General features: G+C 42.3%; 1 protein-coding gene across 1 annotated transcript in view; it reads left to right on the top strand.

Moving 5' to 3' along the window:
- akt1 (v-akt murine thymoma viral oncogene homolog 1) overlaps nucleotides 1-15577 on the top strand; it is a 33459-nt gene extending 17882 nt beyond the window's left edge. Inside the window, exons 3-14 of the mRNA XM_022195499.2 lie at nucleotides 977-1105; nucleotides 2814-2925; nucleotides 3230-3356; nucleotides 3864-3995; nucleotides 4138-4203; nucleotides 4757-4825; nucleotides 4974-5099; nucleotides 6591-6719; nucleotides 9881-10095; nucleotides 10287-10374; nucleotides 10609-10711; nucleotides 13636-15577. Coding sequence (XP_022051191.1) covers nucleotides 977-1105; nucleotides 2814-2925; nucleotides 3230-3356; nucleotides 3864-3995; nucleotides 4138-4203; nucleotides 4757-4825; nucleotides 4974-5099; nucleotides 6591-6719; nucleotides 9881-10095; nucleotides 10287-10374; nucleotides 10609-10711; nucleotides 13636-13715 — 1376 coding nt within the window. The 3' untranslated portion in view covers nucleotides 13716-15577. The remainder of the gene's footprint in view (nucleotides 1-976; nucleotides 1106-2813; nucleotides 2926-3229; nucleotides 3357-3863; nucleotides 3996-4137; nucleotides 4204-4756; nucleotides 4826-4973; nucleotides 5100-6590; nucleotides 6720-9880; nucleotides 10096-10286; nucleotides 10375-10608; nucleotides 10712-13635) is intronic.
- Nucleotides 15578-15868: the final 291 nt, after the last annotated feature.

Here is a 15868-nt window from a genome sequence, read left to right as displayed (position 1 = left end):
CATCACCGGAATAAATTGAGTTTTGTCTGCCTAAGAGAGATTCATTTGTGTGATGCAAGTGTGTCGAAGTGGATGAGAAGGACACGCATGGCTTGAGGTTATGGCTGTTGTTTAGAAAAGGGGGATTGTGGAAAGTTTTGTTTGAAAATCAAATTCAGGCTTTGGCAAACACAGTGACAGAGTTAAGAAAAGATTGATAGGAAATTTGTAAAGGAGAATGCCATGAATTTTACACATCAAAGTCTTTTTTGCAGTAGGAGTGCATCAGGATATTTAGAAAAGTTATATAAAGAGTATTACGGCTCCAGAGATAGCAAGTGCAGAACTTGATAAATTACCTCAACTGATGTCATTTCTCAGAAGCAGCTGTGGCTAAAAAAACTAGACATTTGAAACTCAAAGAAATATGAGTTTTAACTGTACTAAAGTAGGCAAATAGCTTGATTTTTTTTTTTTTTTTTTTTTTTTGAATTCTTGGTAATATTTATCAAATTGGATCCTAAATTTTAACTCATCATTTGAGGCAGATAGTAATACAAGGTTTTACATTTCGTTTAGTTGTAAATGTTCTTTGAATGTACATATATGTGTAAGTTGCAAATGACTGCTGGGAAGGGGACATACTGGGTGGGAGAAAGAGTCTTGACTCCTATTAAAACCAGCATTTGTCCTGCAGCTGACCTACACGAACAGAAAGACGGTGACAAGATGGTCATTTTAGGGAGCACTAGTGAACGGCATAGTAATTAGAAATGGGTTGCACCGCTGGGGGATTTGGGGAAAGGACAAAACTGTTTTGTCATTAATCATGAAACTACATTGTAAACGAAACAGTTTTGCGTTGGTCAGCGTTTTCAGAATGTAAAAGCACATTTGTGAGCAGAAACCCTGTGAAAAGCTCTACGAGTTTGTCACAAGTAGTTTCATTTTGTCTCCTGTAACTCAACAGTCCTTTTCAATTTCTGTCTCATATCAGGAGAATACATCAAGACCTGGAGGCAGAGGTATTTTCTCCTGAAGAGTGATGGTACTTTCATTGGCTACAAAGAGAGACCACAAGATGTTGACCAGCTGGAAACCCCCTTAAATAACTTCTCTGTAGCACGTGAGTATCTGCTTCAGAGAAACCACCACATTTTTTCCCCTCTGTTTCTTGGCAGCTTGTTTTACCCTTATTTTGTTTGCTGCTTTTCTTGTTTTTACTCGCATTATTGTGGCAAATATGTAATGTGTATGTACTTGTTTCAATTTTATTTGTGCCTTGTATCTGTCTACCTCTGCATAATAATTATTACCAGCTGAATGTAGAGTACAAATCATGGCTCAAATGGTTCTGAAGTAAAAGTATGAAATGGAAAAATCTCAGTATTACATCCAACCCCTCTATTCATAATCATTTAGTGACACACTAAATGATTATGAATAGAAACATTAGCAAATTGCCTGTAGTATCATCTCTGCTGTGTTGCTGCAAGTTTGTCTCAATAAGGGCACCTGTCCAAGCAAAGAAAGCTCTGCCACAAAATGTGCATGCAAGATGTCATCCCCCTTTCATATGTGCCTTCCCCAAACTCTGACAAGAAAACAACAACAGAAAAATGCCCAGAGCAGCCTAGCTCACTCCATCTTCACATCAGAGAAAGTTGCTGCGATAAGCTGTGCAGATGACTGAACACAGCAATTAGACAGCATACTGTTTGTTTAACAAAATGTTTCCTCTCCGACACTCTTGAGTTATCGTGGCTATTAGCCGCCTGATTTCAAGTATTTATCTGGGCTGCGCTTGGAGGCTCTGTCTCCATCAGCGGTGGCTTTGGTTTTTGTCACCACTGCGACCCCACCGCAGAGGACACATGGTGCGACGCTGCTGACGGGGCTGCTGCAGCTGGATTACATATTCACCCTGATGGAGCCATGTTGGATCTCAGTGGTGGTCCACTCCGAGTCCTCCATCTATCAGACAGAGGCCATTTTGTGTCACTTTCTGACATATTTGCTGACATGTTTCATTTGGGAACAGATGTTAATGCGAAGGAGGTGCAGATGGAAATTTCTGCTTTGTAAATTCAGTTATCGCACTGTTGTGAGTAATTGTTTTGCAAACTGCTTACAAGACAATAATTCGCTCCAAAAGTGGAAAAAAATGAACATAATGGGGAAAAAAGAAAGATGTGATGGTTTCTTTTTTAAGTAAATCTTTTCTCTGCCAACATAACGTGCTAAACATTTTCCGGTTTGAGTTTATAAAATGTGAGGATCTGCTGTCTTTTGCTGTTCTGTATCTCTGTAAATTTAACGTCTTCATGATCTGGACTTTAGATTTGAGAAAACAAGATGTTACCTTGGGCTCTGTGGAATCATAAGAGAGTTTTTGCTATGTAGTGACATTTTATGGAAAGTTCAAATCAGTCATTTTAGAATATTTTTCGTGAAGTTCATCAATATTTGAAAAGGATTAGTTGTAGTATAATGCCAAGGGCAGTAAGAAAAGGTCCAAAACTCAGGATGTCTAGAGAAAGAAAGCATTCAGCTGCAGAATTGCAACATACACTTGTCATTAGGTTATTTACAGAAATTCTGGGGTTTACTTAATACAACTACAGCTTCCAATGTTATGCTTTAAATGGCCTGACAAGTTACGGATCAGAGTTGTTTTCTTCCACCAAAGTGCACCTGTTCCTTTCCAAATTGGCCGACAGTGTCTGTTAGGGTGGCGATAAAGATAAATGGCTATAACTGTGGGTCTGTCTCTCCCCTCTGCTCCCCTACACACTGGCCCTTCTCTTCATCTCCCTCTCCCTGGCTGTGGTCAGAGTGCCAGCTGATGAAGACGGAACGGCCCAAGCCCAACACATTTATCATCCGCTGCCTGCAGTGGACCACTGTCATCGAGCGCACCTTCCACGTGGAGACCCCCGAGGAGAGGCAAGAGCGACACACACACCTCTCTGCTCACAGAGCAGTAAAACACAAATCATTTACATGCAAAGAATTTGCCCCTGTTGCTAGAAAACATTTGACTAGATTAAGAGCTCTGTTTCCTAACATGTAGGAGCAAACACAGACATACACATTTAATGACAGTTATACACTTACAGGAGTTCCACTGGCTATTGACAGAATTCACACTTGAAATTGTTTTCCTGTTGACAAGAAGACAATTATGTGTTTTTTGCTGGGCTTGGTAAATGGCCTGATGTAATCTCTCTGCTGCCTGTGTCTCCCTCAGGGAAGAATGGACCAAAGCCATCCAGACAGTGGCTGAAGGCCTACAGAAACAAGAGGAGGAGATGATGGACTCCTCTCCAGACCCCATGGACATGGAGGTCTACCTGACCAAACCCAGACTCAAAGTGGTACTGGCTCATTTATACTCTTTGCATCCCTTGTCTTTTATCCCCACAGGTCTCTCTCTCTCTTTCCTTACAAGTGTGAATTTTCACAATCGGGGCACTCAACTTCGTCTGCCCTGCACTGCCTTATTTGCCCTTACAAAGCTTCAGCTCATCAGTCCAGCTTCTTTCTCAACATTAGCCATGGGTGGCTTATCACCAGATAGCATGTCCACTAGGTTTCACAACCCCCACATGTGTCATGACATAAAGGTCCTAGGCCACCGGATTGGATGTCCCCCACACAACCGTTTTCAACATTCTCCTCATTGCCAGGGTCAGAGGTTAACTGAGACACAACCACATATAGGCCAAACCATTAGAGGAGTGGAAATTGCTCAGTGGATGAAATGGTCCCTTAAATGCTTCAGTGTTGTTGTCAGTGGGATTGTGTGTCCTGGCTAGTTAGAGCTTGTTTGTTAATGCTCCTGTTCGTAACCAGATGCCACTTTCTCTCCTCTGGCCTCTCAGACTATGCACGACTTTGAATACCTCAAACTCCTGGGAAAAGGCACTTTTGGCAAAGTTATTCTGGTAAAGGAGAAGGCCACAGGACGCTACTATGCCATGAAGATCCTAAAGAAGGAGGTGATCGTAGCAAAAGTGAGTGGTTGCCTATGAGCGAGTGGAGGGGTGAAAACACACTGGGGGTGTGGAGGGAGGGATGGCAATTGAGCAATGACTGATACCTAAATAGTTAGCTATTGTAAGAGTTGCACAAACACTCTTTGTGCTTTTTTTCCAGGATGAAGTGGCGCACACACTCACGGAGAACAGAGTCCTCCAGAATTCAAAGCATCCGTTCTTGACAGTAAGGAGCCCCTCCATATACCTAAACCAAACCTTATTTTAACTCGTAGAGATCCTTCAGTCCATGCCAGCAGCTTCCATTCAGAAAAAGAGGGCAGTTTTACCAGGAATGTTTTGAAGTGCTATGCTTACAAAGACTGCAGTCCGGAGGGGCCTATTATAGTAACACTTGGCATTCTTTTTTTTTTTTTTATCAGTTAACCCTTTCTCTGTAAGCCCGAGGTGGGTTGTAGTGAAAAGCTCTTTCAAATTGTTATGTCTGAGTGGTAGGTGGTGCAGGCAACGCATGAGACGATGCATTCAGTGTAGTGAATGTGACCAAAGATTACCACACAACAGTATTTATAGCTGAAGTCTTAACATTTTGGACTTTCTGTAGTTTTCATTCATTTCTCTTGTCTTTCAACATTCATTTCAAAGTGTTGCTAGGGGACCAATGCTGCAATGGGTTTTGAGATGCTTCATGTCATCATCTACTGTTTAAATGCCAGCTTCCTCTTGACTTTGCTGGAAACATCAAGTTCTGCTTTGAGCAATTTATTTTTTGTCTGCAGGGACTGAAATACTCCTTCCAGACACATGACCGCCTGTGCTTTGTCATGGAGTATGCAAACGGTGGTGAGGTAAATCATTTTAGCCATCTGTAAACACGCACCTGCAGGTCTCCATGACAGAATACTTTTGAAACGTCATTGATGTTCATTCTCCCATTTTTCCTTGACTCACCAACTCTTTGTGTGTTTGTTATCAATCTCCACTGTTTCCCCTCAGCTTTTCTTCCATCTTTCAAGAGACCGGGTATTCTCAGAGGAGCGGGCACGGTTCTATGGTGCAGAAATAGTGTCAGCACTGGACTACCTGCATGCTGAAAGAAACGTGGTTTATCGAGATCTAAAGGTAGGTGGGGAAACGCGCCCTCACTTTCTGTCATCCTCACTGTCAGCCTCTCTCCTCTGTCTTTCTCTTTCCCCCTCCTCCCTCCCTTCATTCCTCCCTCTACTGGCAGGATATAAATAGGGTTTGCCTCCATCCGGAGCAGTGGCCAGGGCTTATTGATCTGCCTCCCCCAGATCAGTCTCCAGACTTCACTGCAGCTGGAGGGAAGCTCGGTCCGTACGTTACTGCAGCTAGACAGAAATAACCACCAGTGCTCTTTGAACACATCACCACTGCTTCCCATTATAGCATGCGCACACTTCTCAGTGGGTGATATCTGTGTACTTTGATTGACGTCATTTTCATATGTTGGCAGTAGAGAACTTTTCATTACCAAGGAGAAAAAAAAATCTCGTTTAGAAGTAAAAGGTATCAGCTGCTCTAGGTTCGTTACTTGCATTCAAATGGTAACCAGAACACTCATACTCTAAAGATGACATCAGAGATGAATGCTGCAGATTGATGAGCTTGTTTGGGTTTAGGAGGGCTTTTGGGGGGGTTATCAGTGTTGCAGTGGGCATCTGTGGCCCGACTGCTTCCAGCTGATAAAACAGTACCAGCCAGGTCAGCACAGCACTCCCTCCCTCCCTCCCTCCTTCGCTCCTTCTCTCCCTTGGGTTTATGAGGCAGGCTCCCAGCCTGCTAGGGTTCTCCTGAAAATGCCAGGGTAGCAGGATTGGAGGATGTGCTGACTCTGGCCGGGCGCTGCTGGCCACGTGTGAGCTACAGCTGCCAGGTGACTTTAACTGAGAGAGAGAGAGAGAGAGAGAGAGACAGTGAGAGGGGGAGGACATGCTGATATTAAAAGGCCATGCGACGTCAAGTCATGACACTGCGTGATGTACATCCTTTAGGTCAGTTTACCTTGACATGTTATGAGCAGGCACTTTTCCATTTGCATCTGTGCTTATGCACCTTTTCAGTTTGTGCCTTAAACTGAGAAATGAAGAAATGTTTAAAAACAAGAAAAATAGCAGAAATTGTGCAGCAAAGTATTTTGTGCTTGGTTGAGTTGGGAAAAACTGGCATGTCAAAGAAAAGAAAATGCAGCTAGAGATGGCATTTTTTCTAATGGATATTTATCACAGTTTATCTTATTTGGTAAAAACATTTATGTTGTGCTTTGACTCATCATGTCAATGCAAATCTTAAGTAATACCAAAAAAGACTATAGGTGATCAGGGGTAGACTTGGATGGAGTGTTGGGGAGACGTTTTTGCACATTGTGTCGAAATAGCCGTTAAAAGAAGTGCTACCATAGGTTACAAAAACAAAGAATGTCGTCACATTTGCTTGGTAATAGATTTTTACTTTACTACCACTGATTCATCTTCCATTTTCCCCAAACCTCTATGAAATACTGATGTCTTTGTGAATTAATATGTCTTTACCTTCAAAAAATAGTTTCAGTAATTTTATGATGATGCTAATACACATCTTCTTTCTCCTCAGCTGGAAAACCTCATGCTGGACAAAGACGGACACATAAAGATCACAGATTTTGGCCTGTGCAAAGAGGGGATCAAAGATGGCGCCACCATGAAGACTTTCTGTGGGACGCCAGAGTACCTTGCACCTGAGGTACACACAGCAGTGATTCACTCTGCCGAAAAGATTAACTTCAATGTTCCTTGCACCATGGCCAGTTTTCTGTAGTACTGTACAGATCATTGACAAGTTAAAGGAAAATGTAACATGAAGTCAGCCCCAGGCCTCTTGAGAGCTGCCAGAACAGATTTAAAGTGTCTTTTACATTTCCTCCTTTAGTTTTTGATGTTGGTGGAGAGCGCTGTGTAACATGTCTGTCAAAAAATCTTCCATTGATGTTCAATTGGGTTGAAGCCTGATGTCATGAATTTCATACTTAAACCATTTAGGGACCCTGTGAGGAAGAATCTGCATTCACTAGGTGTTGTTACTCCTTTATTGGGGTTTCTCTGTGGATTATATCCATATGTATACATTTCAAATGTATGCATTGAGAGCCAAGAAATGTCCTCCTCATACTATAATTCAAAAATACAAATAGTCATTTTGATTGAACTAAACAGAGAAAAGGACAAAGTGGAGCCCAAAAATGATTGCTAGTCTTAACATGCAACAAAAATGCAGCGTGTGTTGTTGGACATCAGTAGATGAGAGGCATTTGAAAGAGAAGGCAGCTGTCCAAAAATACCTTTCTAATCTCCAGCAGAAGTTGAGTTAATGAATGTGCCTGGTGCCCAGGGCAGGACAGCCTGCTCTCATATTTGCTGTATGAGGAGGGGTGTGGCTACTCCCTGTTGCATGCAGGTATGACAAGTGTTGGAGTGGGCCGTGTAACCTGATACTTCATTGTGAGTGTTTGCGACGTGTGTGTGAGTAAGTACGTGGGTGTTTGGGCTAGCCTGTTGTCGTAAAAATGTTTTCCGGGAGAAGGGTGTCCATGTTGACACAGTTGCCGTATCGTTGTTTTTAGCCTCCATTTGGAATTTTCTGGTTAGGGCAGAGGAGGGGAAGACAGGGGGTAATTGGCTGGCAGCACCTCGGGAAACGTGAGCTTCTGCCTCTGGAAAAGAAAAAAAAACACATTGGCTACAGCTGTTGTGTGGCACCAGGGAAGCCACAGCCCCCTGCTCCTGCCTGGGATGCCTCACCTGACCTGGGCAGATTCAGAGCTGGTGTGAGCACGCCATCCTACAGTGCTTCAGGCTGCCTGTCAGGAAACGTATACCTACCTCTCATTTCTGTCCGTCAGGCTAAACTGCTTCTGACAATCAGCACCAGGTCATACAGGCATAAACAGTGAACAATAAGCAGTTTATTTTCAGTACTTCTCTCAACCTTTTCTAAAAATTCTCCCTGAGTACTCCAGCTGTCCATCCTAAGCTCTTCCTAGCTCACTTTGCTCCTACACAGAGCAGAGCTACCCGCGACAGGTTCAGCCTCGACAGCAGCGAGCAGGGAGACATCAGGGGGCGTTACCATGGCAACAGGGTCGCTGGCGAGCGTCTCTGTGGAGTGCGGGCCAGGCAGTGTTACAGGTTGTTCTGCAGTAAACAATGACCTTGTTGTGTGTGCTGCACAGGAATGCTGTAACGTCTGGGAATATTCCACCCAGAGCAGGGGGGAGAGAGAGGGAGGAAGGGAGAGGGAGGACAGACCCAATCTGCAAAATCCTGACCGGTTTGTCTCTGGAGTAAGGAGTGGGACAAATTCACTTAGTCACTTTTATTAAGTAGCTACAAAAAAGAAAACCATTATTGGCTTAGGGAATTGGCTTTTAGGGAACATCTACAAAGAAAAATGTGGACGTGTCTAATCCAGCCACTGACACCGATCTGGATTCACCAGCTTGAAAGATTAATGGCTGTCAGCGCAGAACCTTGTGAGCAAAAAAGTGCAGTTTACAGAATAGGACTCCAAAGCAGTAGCAGCAGCAGCAAGTGTGTGTGCCTTTTATCCTCTCTTTCCTCCCTCTCTCCTCCCCTATCTCTGCTCCTTTGGGGCAGTGTAACAGTATTAGTTTGGGGCTGGGGCCCAAGCAGGCAGGCAAGCAGTCCTGGTTACGTATATGAGGGATGAGCTTGGCTCCTGCGCTCCTGGCAGCTTCACAGCTGTGGCGCTCTTCTACATATATGGGGCAGCTGCGGGCCCAGCTGTCGCACGGTGTGAATCACACGACAGCAGCGCTGGAAATAGAGACGGCCCAGTAATCCTAGCCCCACACCGGCTTCACGTTACTCCCCCTGCCCTCCCAGTCCTCCTCCTCGATGCTCACCACACACCGCAGCGCCAGGCCGAGTGCCCACAGACACATGCACAGTGCGTTCACATGCACATACACAGTAGTTTTGTTCCTTTTACGGACACATCCGTCCATCTGTTTTCCAGGACCCTCACTCTCAGCCTGTTGTGTCCATATCTAATTCTATTAATCCGCCCTCATCTTTTTACCTAAGTTTCTATTCTTAGGTCTGAATTACCTCGCATCATGCTGCTGAAGGTTTAAGAGAACAGACTGTTCTCCTTGTCTTGATTTCACCTTCAACATCCGCCTGGCGAGGTAGAATCCAGTACATGTCCCCGGAGACCTTGGAACAACTCCGCTCAGCAGCACATTAGTCATGCAACAGGTTGCGCTGTTCACTAAGCACAACACTGAGGAGTTTGTCTCATTAAGAACTGTCAAGAAAAGTCATCTTATGGAAAAAATAAGGCAAAAATATTTCTCTTTCTATGACTCTACCTGTGTTCATTTAGCCAGTTTGTCTGTAAGACCCCGTTCTGTTTGGTGCCACACATTTGCTTATTTAAGCGACCCACACCTCTGCAGCTTGTTGATCTGTTTGTGTGTATGTGTGGAAGGCCCTGTGGTGATTAAATATGCAGGCCTCCAGGGGAAACTCTATCCTCGCTCCTAATGTGCGATGTGAGTCAGAGTTGGCTAGGGCTGCCTCAAAAGTACAGAGCAGGGGCGAGAGCAGGTGATTTTGTTTGGGGGGTTGGTGGAAGGGGGCAACCCAGTTGCTTTAGGGTTTTTATTCAGCTTACAGAGCTGCTGTCCTCACAGCCCTTTGATGTCCAAACACAACCTTATTGGTCGAGCATGAAGTGTTGCTGCCAAAACGTAGCAGTTATTTTCTTTGCCCAAATATACATGAAAACAGCACTGAGGCACTAGACACGTTTGTCAGCAACTTCACTTAAGAGCATCCTAACATCTGCATTAACAGCACTATTACCCGTCTTCTACTACCAAGGTACTAGAAGACAATGACTACGGCCGTGCTGTGGACTGGTGGGGTCTGGGGGTGGTGATGTACGAGATGATGTGCGGCAGACTGCCGTTCTACAACCAGGACCATGAGAAGCTGTTTGAGCTCATCCTCATGGAAGACATCCGCTTCCCTCGAACACTCGGCCCTGAGGCACGCTCACTGCTCTCTGGTCTTCTGAAGAAAGACCCGATGCAGAGGTGAGAACCTCTACTTCATCTTAAACTCTAGTTTTTATGTAATTCAAACACGTGTCTATACTTTGAGGTCATTAACTGTGTTTGTGATATAATAGCAGGGGAAGCAGCAATAAAATGATTAGAAGTGGTGTACTTATTGATATTTTCCAGCACATACATCCTGATTTACTCTTTTGTACTCGTGTTTCCAGGTTAGGTGGAGGGCCTGATGATGCCAAGGAAATCATGCAACACAAATTCTTTGCTGGGATCGAATGGCAAGATGTTTATGAGAAGAAGGTGAGCTTCTAAGTTGTACCTGTCGTATTTTTCTCTGTGTCTTGTGATCATCGTCTCTGTAAGGACACCAAACAAAGATAGCTGCCGTTCCCTCGGGGATCAATAACATTACGTCAGTTGAAGCGCCACCACCTAGAGACGATATAGATTGTCATCAGACTGGCAACTGTTACCAAACAGACTGACGGCTCTGATGTGCTGATATGTTTGTGTCTCTTCTCTCCTCTCCAACAGCTGGTCCCGCCGTTTAAGCCCCAAGTTACCTCGGAGACGGACACACGATATTTTGACGAGGAGTTCACAGCACAAACCATCACTATTACGCCACCCGGACAAGGTAGCAGCAGACACGGACAATATACTGAATATTACTTTGCTTAATAGACTATTCAAATAATCAGATTGTTGCATGTGACGGTAAGGCTGATCAGCTTCACGGACTGTGTGAAAAACTGCCTCCACACTTGTATGTTAAATTTCCCTCTACCTAATGTGAGACTTTATTAACAATAATACTCTTTAGCATCACTCAAGATGAAAGCTGACCTTATTTTTCTGTCTAAGGGCAACTGAGTTACTAATCCTAGAAAAGAAATGTACTAATTCAGCCCTCTAAATTAGCTTTCATGTGAAACTTAGTCATCGTCACTGGCTCAGTACAGAAATTCAATACTGAACTGATTCCTTCGGTCACAAAGGTTATCGCCAATATTTGCATCTGTCGAAGATTTTGTGCTTTGTTCGTGGGCTGAGGCTTGAGATAGTTTTGTGAAGCTCACAAACATGAGTAGGCAGCTCCCTTGAGAGCAGTCTGCCCTCTCCTGGAGAGCCAGCGCCATTAAAACTGAGTGCTGTACCCCACAAAGTCACCAGATGCATGGCAATGACACCATGAATTAATGACAATAAAAGGGAAATATGATGATAGTAAAGGAATGACAGCATATCAGGTTATTGAATCTGATAGTAATGAGAGAATAAAATATACTTTTTTGGGGGGGGAATTTTTTTTTTAATGAAAAATGTGCTTTTGAAAGATCCGGAGCAGGTTTTAGAAACGAGGATCAGCAGTGTTGATGCTAACCAAGCAGGTGCAGGATGTCACTCAGCAAAGACAGTCTAACAGCTAATTGTACTGGAATGGTGGCTGTTTGCACTGAATAATTATATATTTTTTAAAACTTTAAGAAAATATTTAATCCTATATCAGAATGGACTATTGTATCTTTTGCCTGTAGGAATAATTGAATGATTATTTACCTCTGTTGCTAGTGGGCAATGTGGACACAAGCCTCCATCACAGTAAATGGTATTTTTATTGCCACACAGCATACAACATTTTCTGAATAATTACTAAAATATTAAAATGTGTATTTCTGTCTCTACCGGACTTACAAAAAGTATTCACCCCCCCTTTTATTTTCCCCCTTGTATTACCTTTCAGTATTAAATCATGGTCAATTTATTTTGGCTTTTTTGACAAGAATGTCCAAAAACAGACTATTTCATGTCAAAGTGAAAACTGGTTGCTACAAAGTTATGTCAATAAATGAGAAATTTAATACATAAAATAAGCGATATACACAAGTATTCAACCATTTTAAAGTGACTCGTCTAATTCCACATAGGTGCAGCCAGTTGGTGCAAGAAGTCATCCACTTAGTAAAATGAAGTTTATCTGCGTGCAGAGAATGTGTGTCAAGTGATTTTAGTATAAAGACATCTGTATCTGGAAGGTCCAGTCACTGGTGAATCTATATTCTGCTTATAACTTCCCCATAAAGACAAAAGAACACTCCTGGTAACTCTGAAGTTATTGAAAGCATCAGTCAGGGGATGGATACTAGAACATTTCAAAGTTACACTGTGGAGTACAGTTACATCCATCAACAACAAATGGAAGGAATGTGGCATATGTGTAAATAAAAGCAAACTGTTCTCAGCAACTGAGACACCATGCAAGAAAGGGCCTAGTGAGGGAGGCCACCAAGACACCCATGACGTGGTAACTGTAACTGTTGCCCATTCTTCACCAAAGTTTTGTGGTAGATCGGCAAAGAGAAAACCACTGTTGAACAAGCCTCCTATTAAATCTTAGAGTTCGCTAGAAGACGTGGTTGACTCTGAGGTCAACTGGAAAAGAGTTGTTTGGTCTCATGAGATCATCTGACGAGATGATGTTTAGTGAGTGCATAATCCTCACTGTGAAGCATGGTGGTGGCAGCATCATGATGATGCAAAGATATGAAAATCCCAGAGGACAACATGATGCAGTCTGCAGGAGAACTGGGGCTTTGGTGAAAGTTTGTTATCCAAGCAGGACAATAACCAAAGCAGAAAGCCAAAACTAAACAGAAATGGTTTAAAGACAATAAGGTGAATGTTCTTGTGACCAGAGGGAAGAGCCCAGACCTCAATCCCACTGAGAAAATTGAAATTGGATGTTCATTTGTGATCCCTGTGCAACCTGATAGTTTTGCAAAGAAGACTGGAGTGAAGTCAGTGTCCAGATGTGCTAATTGAGACCAATCCACACAGGATGAGTGTAGTTTTGATCCAAAGTGCATCTAAAAAATACTGACGTAAAGGGGCTGAGTATGCAGTCACTGATTTTACGTTTAATCCTTTTAATTAATTATTATTGCTTTTTAGAAATATGTAATGAATAATAGAATAACTTTATTTGGATAGCACCTTTTAAGAAGAACATTCACAAAGCACTTTGACATGTCGAACGTAAAAAATGACTAAAGTGTGCAGAATGGACAGCTAATTACAAGCTGGTTAGAAGGACGACATCACATAAGGTGAGAGAAGCTGAAGAGAAGAAATTAAGATTAGGAGGTTAGAAAGAGGGACTACAAGCAGTGGGGGGGAAAAAAGTGAAAGAGGCTTTTATTTTGTGAATTTTTTGTCAAAAAGCCAGATTATGTTGCCCACGATTCAATGTTGAAAAGTAATAAACAGGGAGAACTTTGAAGGCAGTGAATAGATTAAATAACCACTTTACACCAGTGAATGAAAAATGACGACAAACATCATTAAGCTGATCACACATCTGAATAATATACAGCATTTCTCGAAAATGTTGCTGTTTGGAATTTTAGTACATTGCGATGGTCAAATATACCCAGAGATATTGACAGTATAAGTGGTATGGACAATGACTTACAAACCTTTGTTTCCTCATGGGGTATATATATTGTCACCATAACTCATAACTACTGCAAGAACTGACGTTTTCTGTTGCTCCTTCCACAGATGACAGTATGGAGTCGTTTGACAGCGAGCGGAGACCCCACTTCCCCCAGTTCTCCTACTCTGCCAGCGGAACGGCCTAAGCGACTCTCAAACATTCCTCTGGTCCCACCATCTCCCCTCTCGCCCCCCACACCCGACTGCACTCTCACGACCGGGGCCACAGCCCTGTGTCCTCCCAGCATTGTCCACAGAACCTGTCGTTGGATGTAACAGTCACGATCTGCACGTTGTGTTTTACAGGAAGGAGGAAATTCAAGACAAAACAAAGCTAACTGTGGTTGTTTGTGTGTGTGTGCGGCCTTTGAACACTGACCACGGAGATAACACTACCCTGCATTTCCTGGTTGTTATGTTGTACACTGAGCAGGCATCCATACACCATAATGATGGGGAAATGTAGCTATGCACAAATTAGGCTACTGCTATAAATCGATGAAGTTTGAAAAGGGCCTTTTACATTGAACATATATAATGAAAGTACAAATCAAGCATTTCAAATAGAAAGTAGGCATGCTGTGGACCAAAAACATCATGTGAGCAGAGAGTGTGTTGTTGTTTGTTGAGTGGGTGATGAATCCATGTTTTCCCAAGTCCATTCAAACATTTTTGGCTTCTAAGTGAATGTACCGTATCAAATAAAGTCAATCTTCCTGCATACTTATGTCTTGTAACACATGGCTAATTCTCCTAAGACTGAAATGCCGTTACCTGGAAGGTTCTTTATCGCTTTCCTGTTACCCTGATGCAAAACTGACTCTAGTCGGTCTGTAATAATAATATCATGCCACACCACGATGGGTCTGATATTGTGCAATACAGTCTGATGTGAGGAATTGCAGACATGCAAAGAATGCAGAGTGTTTAATCATTAAGGCTTTCCTGCAGTGGATTCCCTCTGTTAACTGTTTGCACATCAGAGTCATTGACAGAATCCCCATTTTCCTGTTCAGGATAATAAATAGCTTCTCCAGCTCCCCCCTGAAGTAAGTGCTTATACTTCCTGATGCCTTTTTTATCTCGATGCTGTGCTGCAGACGCCTCCTGGTTTCCCTCTGAGCAGGGTCACTCAGTGCAGACCCCTTCACAAACTCTCCTCTCCTCTGGGTTTTTCCTCCGTGTACAGTACACTATTGGGTGTTTTCCACCCAGTGCGTTCGCTGCAGCCTCAATGAGGTCACTTTTACATAATACACTTCTTTAGGAATACTTCGCAAACAAACTGGGCTTCAGGGGAAAACGCACAAAGAGTCATCTTTGATCTGCTACTTAAGGGGACTTCTATCCCTTCACGAGCTTCTGAGTTATTTATATGAGACCAGCATTGATTAAAATGAGTTTTACTGTGCCAATGATATGCACTTTGCTTTCCCAAAATGATTGTATTTGGACTCTTATTTGTACTTTTATGGTTGGTAAAGACTAAATTAGTTTCTTTTCATAATATAAATTCAAATGTTGTGGACACACAATAAACAAGATCTGCTTGTTTGAATGATTTCTTCCCTTTTAAAGACTGCTGAGGCTAAACTGAGACTCTTGGGAAGTGAAAATCTTCCTTCAAAGTGTACTCAGTTTCCCAAAATCACTTCAGTATTTTTAAGATGACGGATAATCATTTTCTCAAAAGTGCATAATACATTATTGAATGTAATGGTTTTTATGATATTGTTTTCTCTTCAATCGTTTGCAAGACTTGTTTTTTTTTTTTTTTTTAAATCTGTTTGTTACTTATTCCTATGCACACTCACCCTTTGCTGTCACCTTCTGAAAATAGGGAAATTCATTTTATACTTTTTATTTTTTATTTCAACTTTTTTTTGTACCTGCCCTCCCGTATTCCTGAGACTGAAGACACCAGCTTTAGTAAACAAATAATATAAACTTTGTACACTGTTTTTACTTGTTTCTTTCAAATTGATGAAATAAAAAGGTCTTAACAACAGCTGTGTAGGCTCATTTCTTTATCGTCAATGTTGTAAGACATATGGAAGAACTCAAGAATCTATAAAGCCACATTAATCAAAGTATTCTAATCTTTGGATAACTAAACTCCTTTGTAGGACACTGACAAACATTCCTAGAATGTATGTTCTGACTACAATTTAGGTAGAGGTTTATAGTAAAGAAAGAAACTGTTGCTGCTCATTCTTTCATTAATTTTCTCCCTTAAATTATTTTTTAACTTGTAAATTGTAAAACTACCAGGATTTTTTTTTATTTATTCCTGCTTATT

The sequence above is a fragment of the Acanthochromis polyacanthus genome, chromosome 1, assembly GCF_021347895.1.
Source record: "Acanthochromis polyacanthus isolate Apoly-LR-REF ecotype Palm Island chromosome 1, KAUST_Apoly_ChrSc, whole genome shotgun sequence".
NCBI classification, from domain to species: Eukaryota; Metazoa; Chordata; class Actinopteri; family Pomacentridae; genus Acanthochromis; species Acanthochromis polyacanthus.
Note: the sequence above shows the minus strand (reverse complement) of the source record. Positions and strands in the feature narration are given on the sequence as shown.